Source organism: Phaethon aethereus, assembly GCF_964289735.1.
Source record: "Phaethon aethereus genome assembly, chromosome: 4".
NCBI lineage: Eukaryota > Metazoa > Chordata > Aves > Phaethontiformes > Phaethontidae > Phaethon > Phaethon aethereus.
The window spans coordinates 5,554,693-5,569,525 of NC_138578.1; the positions used below are offsets into that span (position 1 = coordinate 5,554,693).

The window sequence follows — 14,833 nt, forward strand, 5'->3', positions numbered from 1 at the left end:
GTAGGGGTTATACGTGTTACATATGCATCATTGGATAACAGTAAGATCAGTCCTCGAGGGTGGAATAAAAACTTCTCTTCCTGTTTCATTATAATTTCATTCAATTTGAGCTAGTTCAGGTGCTAGAGAACCTCTCCCAGGAAGTGGAAAGAGGGAGGCACATAGAATAGGTGAACTAGATCTTTCTTTGCATCCGTTTTCTGAGTGCACAGAGAATTTAGGTAGTAATTTGAGGTGGGCTGGGAACATCTCAGGATGAGGCACCTACAGTTCTAGTAGTCTGTGATGACTGCATTAGGTGCCAGTGTGGAACAGATTTAATTCATCTTCCCCTTTTATTAGAATTCAGTTCCTTTCAACCTGTTGTTGAGTGGTAAATTTCACCGATCAAATGAAATTTTCTGTTGACTTCATTGAGCGATCTGTTGAGCAACCACTTTATCCTTTTATCCTGTTGGATAGTTTAATCTGTACTGTAGGGATAGAGCAATATATGTTACCCATTAAAATAATGTTAACCTAAACCACTGTAGAAATAGGAAGAAATAGAAGATAAGGTATTAAATAGGATGCGATACAGAAGAAAGAAGGTGCTCTCTGATGGCAAACAGAAAGAAAAAGAGACACATGCCAAATAGGACAGCATCAGAACCTGGGGGAGAGAGAGAGACAAAAGACAACATAAGATAATGTCATAGTTGAGGGATACTAATATGAAAAGAGGGAAGTGAAGTGACATGTTAGCTGACACTAGGAACCAAAACTGGATTCCTTCAAAACGAAAGAAAGATACACAGAACTTGAATATGCTCGCCTGCTGTGTGTGTCACATAGCAGAGGGATGAGCATACCTCTTCTTGTACTCAACTGTGCACCTTGGTCAGTATTGTCATATTAAGAAGAGAGGAGGCAGAGAAACAAGTCTGTTGTTTAGAGGAGAGGAAAGCAGCTGGAGCTGCACAGGCTCAGCAGACTTCAGCTAGCTAGACTTGGGAAATGTCCAGGTTTCACCCCTGCAATCCAGGTGTCACCTGCATAGTTCAGAGGGACTAGAGATGCCTTAACTTCTTCATATTCAGGACATCACTTGCTCAATCCCTTCCCATCCCTTCTTCCCTTTTCTTTTGCCTAGAATGGCCCAGCAAAATGGTCCTGACTGCTAAGTTTGTCACCTGCCAGTGTCTCGGCAGGCAGAGGTACTTTCCAGACCATTTCTTTTGCCTCAGTTGACAGTTCAGATGTTTTGGAGGGAACATGCACGTGGGTTTCCGGGTCTTGGCAGAGTAGAATTTGGCAAAGGTATTGTATGTTTGTGGTACAACTGACCCGGTTACTGACTGTAAACCGAAGGAGTTGAGCCTGTCTCTGTTACAGCCCATCCCTTGCTGTGGCTTTTTTCCTTTCTTAATACGGTTTCTTCTCCCTGACCTGGCTATCATATGACCTTTAGGCTCTCCTGTCACTTTATTTGGTAGCATCTGAACATCACACAGGGCCCCATGGGCTCACACGGAGTCCTAAAATCTAATGATCCTACAAATATTGATACATCATTACATATGTCTGCCCACATTTTTCATTCATTCACTGCTATAGTTCCTTCAGAGGTAATGAGGAATAAAATCACAACAGTGAAGATATGTCAGGCAAGGCTTGCTGAAGGGAAGAGGAAAAAGCAAAAGACGCATAGTGTTAGTGAAAGTATGTCTGTACGGATGCAGAAAGTATCGGAGCTGAACATTTGGCTAAAAGACTGAAAAAGGAGAATAGATGTTGCAAAATGCTGAGAGAGAGAAAGGATTTGTCAAATTGTGTTGATAGTTGGCAGGAGTAGGAACGATCAGAAAAGCAGGAAGCAGGCACAGCGTGAAGATGTGTTAAGCTATAGCTTATCAGAGTTCTGTTCATGCAGTCTTTTATACGGCCGCCCATTAAGGGGTTATTTAAATATGGCTGCCTTTGATAGGGCTAGCCCATCATTAGCAGTGCACCAGGACTAGGATAAGTGTCTGGGCCTGGGTGTCCTCATCTGCCAGCTAATGAGACCCTGACACTTCCCATCCCCGAGGTGCCGTCAGCCACCCAGACTGCATCCCAGCGAGTAGGTTATACAGAGCCGAGGCGAGGGCCGGAGCACCGAGAGCAGGTTGTCACTGGCCTCGGGTTCGGCGAATGGCCTCTTGAGTGCTTGGGGGCGGCCAGCCCCCACTGCCTGCACCCAGGGGAGCAGGGGCAGGGGCCCGGCCCCGCAGGTGGCCGGGGTGCGGCTGCTTCTTTCACAGGCTGGGCGGGTTTACAAGTATCCAAGCGGCCAGCCGGCTCAGGGTCGGCGGACAGGCTGCACCGCTGGTTTATTTACTGCTGTAGCTGCAGCACAAGAGATGTGGGAGAGCAGCAGGGCCGTACGCTGCTGCGGGCCCAAGTGATTCCTCCTCATCAGCGCCACAGTTAGGAATGGCTGCAGGGCCTGCTTCCCACACTGCATCCTTAGGAACAGGGGGGAGAGCCTCCGAAAAGACAGGCACGGGGCCTGAGAAATATCTCAGTGAGCTCCAGCCACCCTTTAAGTCTCTTCGAAGATGCAGTTTTCTGGGAATTCCTGAGTAGGCCATGATCAGAAAGGTAAGAGTTAGCGGGGAAGAGAAAATAATTGTATTATGCATAATATTGTTAAAAGGCTGCTGGAAAAAATACTTTCATGTATCATAGGTAACAAAAGGAAAAGAAGTTTGATTGGGGAGTGAACTTAGTTTGGATAAGGAATACCAGAAAGGAGCTGTCAACATTTTCATTTATACTCTGTATTCAACTGTCTTAAATACAATTTCTCTGATCCATCCCTTAGCTACTGACGTTACTGATACAGCACATGCATGTGAGGACAGTGTTGTACCACACATCCAAGATGCCATGAAAACGGGGCTCTTAGGCTTTAACTTGGCTATAGTTAGTTCAGGAAAAGGAATATGTACTTGGAAATGTTTAAAATCCTTAGTACTTTAAATGCTCATATTTTATTATGCTAATTTCTTTCTTATGTTTTCAAACATTTGAAAGAGTCTAATAAAAGCAGAGACTTCAGAGATTGATTTTTTTTTTTTTCCTCCCCCCAGGCACTGAGGAGGAAGATGAAGGTGATGACCTGTTGTTGAGGTCTGTAGATGAGTTTTGGTGGTTTCCCCATATGTGGAGTCACATGCAGCCTCACCTCTTCCACAATGAGTCGTCACTGGTGGAGCAGATGATCCTCAATAAAAAATTTGCCTTAGTGAGTTATATTTTTGCATTTTATATTGAATCTAGGTGTTCAGAAACAGTTATTCCTATTTTGTTGGAAAACCAATCCTTGTAGAATTTATTTTAAATGAACTGAAAAAAAAGAAAGTTTTTATGAAGTGCTTTTTGCACTCACTCTTATTTTGTGCTATAAAGAATCTGTTTCTCTATAGTTTGGATTTCTTTCTCAACTTAAGTTTCATTTTACCTTTTTTTTTTTTTTTACTTACTTTATGAACAATTATGAATGGACAAATACTTCCAGAATGAAGAATTACTATGTTCCCATCTTGGAAAGTCAAATAGATAAAAATCCTTCTATTTCAGTTTTTCCTAAAATTTTGTCCAAGTAATGCATTGTTTAGATTAGAAAAAATCCAGTTTTCTGAAAGAACAAATATTCCATCAAAACGTGTCAAATGACTTTATGAAAACACTGCATGTTAGGATTAATGAAGTGTGCCATATTTTCAAAGATGCTTTTCTGCAGTGGTACCTAATAACATTGTATATATTCCCTTTAGATCAGCTTGATAAAAATTTGTTTTGAAAAGCATTGCCTGTATTTATTCACAGCAAAGCTCTGGAAAAAAGTTTCAGTGAGAATGTAAGAAAAAATAAAACTAGATCTTTTAAGTCTGAGGATACTAGAGAAACAGACTTACCTTTTCTCTGCAGTTATTTTCATACAATAAAACCATACAATACTGCCATACGTAGAACATACTATTTTTCTGAAGAAATGGTCCAATGTAAAGACAGAAAGAAGTGTTATATCAGAATATCTCAGCAAGCATAACTTGTTTGCTGAAATACATCTGTTCTTCCAACCGCCTAATTTTACTTCTCCCTTTTCAAAATAGACTGGTTGTTCTTCGGCTGGCAGGTAATGACTTTGTTCCTTGGAAGAGCAGGAGGATTGAAATACCAGAACAAAAAAGAGTGCGCTTATGGTCATGTGTCAGTGAGTTTCGAGGAAGGTATAGACCTAGAATATCAAGCAATTAAAATTTGTATTTGAAAACTTTGCTTTTAAGTAAGGAAGGTATATGCTTTCTTTTGACAAAAGATTTCACCAATTTTACTGTAAACTTCTTGTACTGAGTACAGGCCAGCTCAATTTTACTGTTTCCTTTAAAGAAAGCATTTCAGTAGAAGTTAGAACCATGAAAATCTGAAAATCTTGTGTCCAAAATTCCCCTTTTTCCATGATTCTGTGTACTGGTGCAAGCTCTACTGGAAATTAAATTAGTTCTCATAGTTCTGGTGTGAGCTAAGACATCCTCTGGGATTAGTCTATAGTATGTAATCATTAAAGTATGTTATTAGAATGATTCACACTCAACCCTGTTTTAGGTAACTTGATCAATTTCTGTTTTTCTCATTACTTTGAATGCTCTTAATATTTACAGATACCTTATATTTTTCATGTTTCAAGCTATGTATAGACATGAAGTTACTCATATTTCATTTGCTTAAATCATTTAAATTAATAAAAAAGATAAGTATCCTTCAGAAAGAGGCTGAAATTGCTGATGCCTTATGCATTATCAAACTGAACGTGTATATCGTGTGTGAAATGCTCAACTTGGGAATTACAGTCACTAAGAAATAACGGAGACACTGATATGTTGAAGATGATAGGCTCATAATTAGAATGAAAGATTTTAATTACATATTTATTTACTTCATATTGTAAAACTTGAGGGAAAAACCCTTAAAAAACAGATATTTCTTTATAGCTGAATGAAGGAGATTAAATGGGACATTACAGAATGCAATTTCTTACATGTTCTGTAAAGATTTTTCTTTCTGATGTTTATGCATGCATAAGGGAAGTAGAAAAGATAAAAGGAAGAGGAATTGAAATATCAGCGATGGAATTAAACAGTGTAAAGCTGTGTAACTGATTGCATATCCATTCTTTATCTCCCCATGCAGTAAAACCACTAGGCTAGATCTTACTTATTCCTACTTTGGCAGATTACACATAGTGCACCCCAGCTGTAAACCAGCAGATGAAGTGGTCCCTGGGTGCAGCAGGGTCACCAATGGGGTGTTTGGATCTCGCCCAGGAGAGGTACGGCCTTACGAGAATTCCAAAAGCTGCACCAGCCTCAGGGTGGTAAAATCTTGTGCCCCATTATGTGTGCGAGAAATTGCTAAAGGGAAGTAATAATTTCACCATTTTTTTAAAGGTAGAAAAGTTAGCGTTCTCAACTGTGATTAAACCATACCTGTCTGTTACACATGCCATTACACTAGGTTCAGAGTAGCCCTTTAATGAAGAAAACATAGCTTTCTTCTCTTGCAAGCTTCACATCTTTAAAGTTTTATTTCTCATGTTCTTCCAGAGCAGAAGCAAATGCAACTTTCCGTGAGTTTGCTTTGTTTTCAGCTGTTAGTAAAGTTGTCATATCTAAATTATAACAGATATGTCTGATACTGAATCCTGACTATTCAATCTTTTTAAGTCCAGTACGTTAGCTTTCCTGCAGTAGTCCAACCCTCCTCCAGAAAAGCTGAAGAAAGGTGATTTTGCTAAGGTCACGCACACATTTTTCTTTGAGATAAGTCTTAGAGGGTTTTTTATATTCTTTAGTAACTAGTTTATTCAAAAGAAGAGACCCAAGCATCAACCAACTCTTACCTTTGCACGCAAAGCATGATTAGAAAATACGGTGAAGATGACCATACAAACAATATTAAAAAAACTCTTAAACAGAATTCAAAAGTTGTGCAAAGGCAGGTTTCCTACATCGTTGCAACACAACATCTTATGGACAGTGTATTCTGCTAATCAGACTATGAAAGACAGACCTGCTATATACTGTTAGGTTGAAAAGTAAACTGAAAGAAAGGAGAAAAGGTGTCAAAATTTATTAGAGTGTGTTGGAAACCAGAAACTGGAAAAAAAATATATTGAACGTCAAGAGAAGGTAATACCAGTAAGGTCAGTATGTAAACAAGATAAGTGACAGGAGTCTGCACAAATAGATGTACTACAGAAGGTGTTTAGTCTACAATATCTGCTGATTATGCTCAGAATTTTACAAGTGGTTATCTTTTCTTTTTTAAAATGACACTAAAATGGTTAAGCTGCTTTTTGAATATGTTGTTTTATGTTTCGAGTGGATTAGAGGGGAAATGCAGTGACTCTGTGAAATTCAGTTAACAATCCAAGTAATTGTGTAGGGACATGTAGTGGAAACCACACCTTTGTGATTGTAACTGACAAATGCTATGTGTTGTGTTCAATAAGTGCCAGTAATTTTCTCTCTGAATTCTTAGTTTGTGAGCAAATTCCTTGCAGGAACTTTAAAAAAGTGCGGCTTTCTGTTTAACGTAGACTAAGACACATCTGTATCACTTTTCACTACATACTCATAAAAATATTTATTAAAAAGGCTTTTGTATAAAAATCCTATGTTTCATCATCACCATGCTGCCTTCCATCTCCCTTACATATCAGCATATTTGATACCACCGTTATTTGAATTTTAGACCTGTTCTTGATCTCTGACAAACAAAGGATTTGAGAAATGACAAAACATCAAGTTCCTTAAGTTTTTGAAAGCAGTCATTGTTCTGTTATGTTTTAGGAACATGGTATTCCAACTGATTTGGGCTATGCAGTGGCTCCACACCATTCTGGAGTCTATCCAGTACATGTTCAACTTTATGATGCCTGGAAAAAGGTCTGGAATATCAGAGTTACCAGCACAGAAGAATACCCACATCTGAAGCCTGCAAGATACAGACGAGGCTTCATCCACAAAAATATCATGGTGAGTTGTATTTATGATGTTCATACTACAACCACTCTACCATTTTATGAACGATTTATTTTTAAGTGGAAAAGCACAGTATCCTGAAAGTTCACATTGTGAGAAGCACATCTTGCTTTGCATAAGTAGCAAGATATATTTGACAGTATCTTGTTAATTAAAATCAGTCTGTTGCTGATGAAGTTACTGCTTATGAAGGTGGCCTCCAGGCACTCCGCTGTTAACAGTTAACAGGCTGTTAACTGTTCTAATCCTACTGTTAATACTGGTTCAGAGATCTCAAGGAAAAAGTCAACTTTGCATCTTTTAACAGAATATTATGGATTAGATTTCTAGCAGGTTTTAAATTTGCATAGTACCATTAACTGCAAAGGAGTTTTGCCAGTTTATGCCATCTGAGAATCTGGATCTTGATGCATAAATATTTTTTTTTCTTCCATTTCTCAACGGTGCACGGTTGCCCTCCTTTGCTTCCTGCCATACAGAAATGTGAGGTGTGCTTCGCACTGTGACTTAACCCCACAGCTAGGCTTTGGGCCCAGATGATCAGTCTGGATGCAGGGAAAACACTCAGAAGGTTGGAGGGAAGGAAGACACACATACACACCACACCCCCCTCCAGGCTATGAAACTGCTCTGTTGAGGCAGCCACAAGTCAAATCACACAGTTTTTCTGTATTACATAATTCACAGTGTTGTGCACTGACAGCAGTGTTTGCCAAAAGGGGTTATACACAACTGACATGGCAGGCGTTACGTTAATACCATCTGGTCACAGGGGCGTAGGCTATTTCTGAATCACATATTGTCATTATTATCTGAGAAGTATTTCAAAGCAGCTTTCCAAAGTACAGGATTATATGTTCTCAAGTAACTTTCCTTCGGAGCATGTAGGAGAGCGGTGAATGGGAAAGATCCTAGTCTGTGTGTTGTGTTACACCTCTGGCTGCAGCAAGCAGTTTTGGAGGGTCAAGTGCCTTAGTGCAAGACTGCCACTTAGTTATAACAGAATTCTGGTATTGTCCTCGAGTTACCATGGATACCACTTTTCTAAGCAAAATCATAATATTCTAAAGTTTTGACCTATTTTTGGATGAAGCAAACTAAAACGATCTCCAGACATCCAGGGGAAAAAAAATTACACCATATGGATTTGAGCTACAGTTTGTTCTCCTCAAAGCAATAGCTGCATGTAAAATAATGGGTTTGTGGATATGATCGGGGGCGTGAAGCATTTGAGGAAGACTGATGGACTCTCAGAATCTCCAAAAATCTCTTTCATAAATTATTGTAAAAAGATGTCATTTGAAGACACGTAATGAGATTTAACACAAGGACCCTGGGGGCAAAAATCTATTTCCAAGAACAATCATACAAAATCACCTGTTTTTGGGTGTCTCAGGCTTTCAGTTCTCCAGGGCAAATGCATTAGTATTTTGCATCTGCAGCCTTGTAGTGATGAATACATTCAGTAATAAAATCATTGTGTAAGATCTGCCAGAGCATTTCCTGGCCAGTACAGCTTCATTCCCTGTCTCTGTGAAGAATTGTTCTCGTATTTCATCAGTGAAATCCAAAGGTTTTTAAAAAGCATATGCAAGTTTATAGCAAATGTACAAATTCTATATGTTTTCTGACAATACAGAATTTATGATTTGTGGTCACAGTATCCTGTACATTACAAAAAAGATGTTGCAAAATGAAACTACAAGAGTATCTACAAAACTAGAGTCTATATGAAGTAAGGGATTTGTATGCTTTAAAAATTTAAGCTGTCATATAATAAATGTTCTGAATTGGACTAAAATGCCAGTTCAAGAATTATAGATGAAGATCAATACTCAACTGTTGATTTTCCATAAAAAAGAGACATAACTGAAATACTCTCAGCGAATTATTTTCTGAAGTTGAGAGAAAATATTTTTAAGTTCTACTGGAAAACCTAACTGCATTTATTAGTTCTTTCTATTCATATCATAGAATGGTTTGAGTTGGAAGGAACCTTAAAGGAGGTCATCTAGTTCCAACTCCTCTGCCGTGGGCAGGGTCACCTTTCAGTAGATGGGGTTGCTCAAAGACTTGTTTTTTGCATGTTTTTAAAAATACTTCTGTTTATGCTACTTTGTATTGCAGCTGGTCTTAGAAAGCTACCACAGTTGAATGGGAAGCAAATCTTTCTTACAATGTAAGCATTATTGGCAAAATTCATCATGTGTCAGTGTAGAATTACTACTGGTGGTGATGCCTAAACAAAAAAAAAAAAATTTACTTTCAAATTCTAGTTTAAATTTATATCAAAGCCATCGTTCAAGGAAAAAGTGGAACTGATTAATACAATATAGACTGATAATATTTCAGATTATGTTTCAAATTATTTTGAAATTTCAAAAATCTTTGATGAACAGACTTCAAATACCTGGTTTTAGGATCAGCTGTTAGGGACAAAATTAGTTTGAGGAGGTTGCTGAATTGTGACTTACTGATTGAGATCAATCTCCAGTTTCAAACAAAATGTGATGAATGTTTGGATGTTATGATTTCACTGATGCTAAAAATTGTTGTTTCTTTCAGTAAACACTATTGATCTGCCAGTTTGTTTATTCAGCTAGATCATTATTGACTCCTGACAAAGTTGTGATGCCAAATCTACCCAGCAGTTACCACAAAGGAACGTTACCAGTTATGTGTTAATTCATCTGGCATTTATTATCTCATTAAAAGTACAGATGTTTTTGCTTTGTGAATTTCTCATGGTTTTGTATTTTTTTTTTTTAATATAAATTCAGGTGCTTCCTAGGCAAACTTGTGGCTTATTTACCCACACGATTTTCTACAAAGAGTATCCTGGAGGCCCAAAGGAGCTAGACAAAAGTATTCAAGGAGGAGAGTTGTTCTTCACAGTGGTTCTCAATCCAGTAAGTACAGTGTAATTTTGAAATGCTTTTGAAAAATTAGCTGAAGGAGAAGTTACTCAGTGCTTCAAGGCTAATCAGCTGCGTCTCCCAAACAGTAATGATTAGTCACGGTGAGCTCTTCTGCTTTTTCAGTTAATTAAGACTAACATTGTGTGTGTTCTGTTAGTTGTACAAAGTTAATCTCTACTTTTTTTGACAACTGTTTTGTTAGTAATGCAGTAGTAGCAACCTTTCTTGTACTACTTTACTTCTGCATGAAATAAGAACCCTGAGACTTAATTTTTAAAAGAATTCAACTGTTAAGATCTGATACTACTATGAGACGAGTACCTCAGGTGAAGTCATTTTCCCGCTCTGCCAAATTCATAATCAGAAAATTTGGGAACACTCATTCGTTTGAGAAAGATGCAGGCAAGGGGTTCTTGCGCTTAAACCTGTTCAGAGAATTTCAGTTGCTGATTCATAATAGCTTCAAAGAAAAGATCCAAGTAAATGAACCACGTAGTTAATACATCTGCTTAACCTTTCATTTATCTTTAATGGAACACTAAAAAACAAAAAAGGCTATGAAACTACAGAATACTGGCAGAAGAGAAACAGTATAGTTTTTCAAAATGGCATGGGATTAGGTCAGTTGCATCAAAACTGACCTTTTAGACAAACTTTTAGGTGAGTTTTCCATCTGAAGTCCAAATGAAACATACAAATAAAATTTACTTGTTTTGTACAAATGTAATCACTACTACTCTTTTTGAAACACCAAAGGGAACCAAACGTACTTCCACTCAAATCATTTGGAATAGTAGGCTAAATATTTTTGTGCCCATTTTTCAATCTTCCATAATTTAATGTAAGTTCAAAGGAATAAAGCTTCTGTGAGCTACTTCAGCAATTTATATATTTCTATCTTTCAAGCCTCAAATTTTTTCACACTATAGTTTTGGTTCTTTGAGAGCAGTTACGGTGTTTTGTTCTCCTTTTTCATGTTCACATAGCAGAATTAGGAAATAAAAATTTTACTTCCTCAGCACACATGTGGTCTCCCTTCTAGAGGATGGCAGTAGTCCTGGTCCTACTTTGATGATATATATAATTTCGGGCACAGCATGTTAACAGAGGTGATAACCTGGAAAATTGCTTGGCTGGAGGTTACTGGTAGTATAGTGATGCTTTGGCAATACATGGATTTTTTTAACTTAAGAGTTACTAGCTTAACAAATGAGACTTAGAGGAAGACATATAGTTACAACATTTTGAGTCAGGACAAACTGTATTCTATATTGAAACACAGCCACAACTTAGCCAAAAACTTATTTTACTGTCTTAGAACAGTAGGGAAACAGCAAAATTTAATACGGTTGCTCAAGGCATAAGCCTTTCAAATTAAAAGAATGAAGAGAATGGAGGGGAAGAAAAGCAGCAAAACAGTCATGATTATTGGTATTAATTGTAGGCATTTGATCATGCCTGCCTAACATCCTTGAATGTGAGTACAGTGATTTTGGTTTTTTATATATTACAACTAGATCTTTGATTTCTGCATTGCAACGTAGACTGTATGATCACCTAGTTCTGAGAAAGATGATAACCCAATACAATACAAGCTAAAAGACTAGAAGTTAAACACACTATTTTCTAAACAGAACTCTAAATTAATGTCAGACCAGGATATGCCCAAGACAAATTGTTGCAATCCTTTTAAGGAGTGCCTTTGAAAAGATGATGCCTTTGGTTTTAAATATGTGCTTATAAACAGTTTCTAAAGTTCTAAGCATTAGCTTGACGTGTAATCAATCTAAAGATTAGGATTTGCATCTTTGTGTGTTTTAAGTATTACATGTATTTATACCATAATTAGCAAGTTGGAGTTGGGCAAAGATCAGGCATTAAAATGAAAACTAAGTAGCTTTAGGAATTCATCTAATTATAAAGTGACATTTTAGATTTCATAAGCTTTCCTGTGTTTTCATTAAAATTGCTGGGATTTCTTAATGTGAAACACCCAGCTTTTCAGAGGATGCAAAAATTCCGTTATGAGGCATTTTCTAAATGTTATTTTTCACTAATGCAAACTATGAAGAAGAAACATTACCTAGGAATCATTACGGTGCCAGCTAAGTAATATTCTCAACAATGAGGACGTAAATATTTAGTTTCCAAAAATAGAAAATGTGGGTGTAAACTAAATGTAAATCTTAACAAAGGCCTTCATTACATTTCCTTGTTTAATTTGGATGACTGATCTTAAGTGAATGTAGCGTCTGAGGTGTAAGTTACTCGACTGAGGCTTTAGAAACTGAGTACCCTACACTGAAATAAATGCCCCTAAGAATAAAGCCCCAAATTTCCTTGCGGTTTGGCTGTCGCTATTCACAAGAGAGGCTTTGCTTCCTTATAGTATGCTAGATCAACCACGATCTGTGGAATAAACCACAAAAAAACAGAGGACCATATGTGCATCTGTAAGCTTTTGACATGAGAACCGGTATTATTACCCTGTTCCCAGGGCACTTTACAGTCAGAAGTCATGTAGGTGAGAAAAGCATCAGGAAATCCTGCTCTGCAAATTACCTCTGCTGCTTATATTTTATATGGGAACTAAGAATTGGTTTGTTGGAGTAGCTGATCCTGTGGTTGGCAAGCTGTATTTGTGGTATGCATTTATATCCCCACACTGCTGGTTTGATTGCGATCTGATGGTGGCTGTAAAGTGATCTTGACAGTTATGCCCGTTGTGTTTGTAAGGCATCTAGAATGCTGAAGTGCCACGAAGCTGAAAAAGAGCCGAAGTAGTAATGTAACACACTATCTACCCTTCCAATAATACTTTGTATGTCTGTCTTCTGTTAAAGATCTTGCTGCCTTCAGCGGCCCTTAGGTGGGATTGTACTAAATCAGGATCTTGCACAAAATGTTTTACAGTGGGAGGGAAGGAAAAAAAAACCTTCAGCAACCCTGTATTATTAGTATACTGACATGATTTTCCCCATGTTATTGGTTGACTGATTGACTTGGATGTTGTGTGACTTGCACTAATTTAGCCAGGGAATTCTGTAGCAAAGCCACAAAGAAAACATGCATTGTAGAAATCTTTAGTGATAAGTATCTTATCCAGTCTCTGTTTTGTTTTATTATTTCGCATTCTTACTATTTTTCCTAGTACTGTACTGACTTTAAAACATTTTAGCAAGTATTTTTCCTGATAAACTTGTTAGAATCTTCCGTGACTTCAGATTCATCTTCTGTCTGCAATATTCAGTGAAGTTCTTGGATTAATAAAAACAAACTTCTGTTCAATGTCTCTCTGAATGAAATGGTACCACTCTCCTAAACGTCTTGTAAATGATGAAGGAAGTGAGCAATTAGATTTTGAGCTATATATAATGATGAGGTAGGTATAAACACTGCCATCAACTGTATAATTTCTTCTCAGGTTTGCCAGTAATTCTCTATCAGTACTGACAAGACTCCATCAATACTTCTGAACCACTCTGAAAATAATTAGACTTAAGAAACAAGCCAAACTAAACATAACTGAACTGAACATGCTCTTAGAAGAAACATTTCAATATTTCTTTGTGTCTGCCACTGTATATTTTCCTCATCTGCATCTAGGAACATACATACATACTGCTTCTTTATGAAAATATGTCTGTAGTAGTTACTAGTCTGTGCCATAGCCATTGTTTCTGTAGGTAGGTGATGTAGAAAAATAAAATAAGCTGAGTAAGAACTGAGACCAGAGTAGTTCAAAAAGGACCAATATAATAAAGTTTTCAGAGACCTAAGTTATAAATGAACTTCTTTTAGCTTGCACATGTGTTGCAACGAATTTAAGTACCAAAACTTGATTAACTGAGTAACTAAGGCTATCTATTGCAAAATTATTTGTTTGATATATAACAGTACTGTCAGACTTCTATTGCTCTCTACAATTACCTGAAAGGGGGTTGTGGTGAGGTGGGTGGTGGTCTCTTCTCCCAAGTAACTAGCGATAGAACGGGAGAAAATGGCCTCAAGTTGCGCTAGGGGAGGTTTGGAAATGGCCTCAAGTTGCACCAGGAGGTGTTTAGACTAGATATTAGGAAAAATTTCTTTACTGAGAGGGTGGTCAAGCATTGCAACAGGCTGCCCAGGGAGGTGGTGGAGTCACCATCACTGGAAGTGTTCAAAAAACGCGTAGACATGGCACTCAGGTTTAGTGGGCATGGTGGTGTTGGGTTAACAGTTGGACTTGATGATCTTAAAGGTCTTTTCCAACTCTAATGATTCTGTGGTTATGTGATCATTAACATGAACATAACAAATCTGACTGTCTTGGTGAGTAGCTATACATGTTACAGTAACACATATACATATAGGCTATACACCCTTCATCTTTCCAGGAAAAGTAGAAATTGTGAGTGGAACAGGATTCCGCCAAAGACAGCACTGCATATTGCAGCACTTTCTCTAATGATGTACATGCTCTCCCTTGAGAGCAGCTATTAGAGATGAGCTATTAGAGCAGCTATTGTCAGATGAACACTTGAAATTCACTCACCTGTCCCACGGGGCTGATGGAGGCTACAGAGTAAGAGGCAAACATGTTTGCTCTTGTTCTCCTTGAGGCTGCATGGGCAGCAAGCTAAGCTGACACAAATGGTGTGTTAACTTACTCTGTGCTACACGGACAATAGGAAAATTAGTTTTCTGTTCTATGAAATAACTTGCTTGTAGTTAAGCCAATTTAAAAAAGAGTTATTGCGAACAGCATGTTATATCCCAGTAACAGAAGAGAAAGGTTCCTATCTGTGAGTTTGTATTTTTGGATTCCGTAAAATGTACATGAATGATCATGAATGTACAATGATC

At 37.8% G+C, this 14,833-nt stretch overlaps 1 protein-coding gene across 1 annotated transcript in view; it reads left to right on the top strand.

Annotated features, from left to right (window-relative positions):
• The window catches only part of LOC309404858 (bifunctional heparan sulfate N-deacetylase/N-sulfotransferase 3), a gene marked incomplete at both ends in the record, with an annotated part of 59,900 nt that overhangs the window by 23,342 nt on the left and 21,725 nt on the right, over positions 1 to 14,833 (top strand). The window contains 3 exons of the mRNA XM_081999483.1: positions 3,114 to 3,268; positions 6,879 to 7,064; positions 9,851 to 9,979. Coding sequence (XP_081855609.1) covers positions 3,114 to 3,268; positions 6,879 to 7,064; positions 9,851 to 9,979 — 470 coding nt within the window. The remainder of the gene's footprint in view (positions 1 to 3,113; positions 3,269 to 6,878; positions 7,065 to 9,850; positions 9,980 to 14,833) is intronic.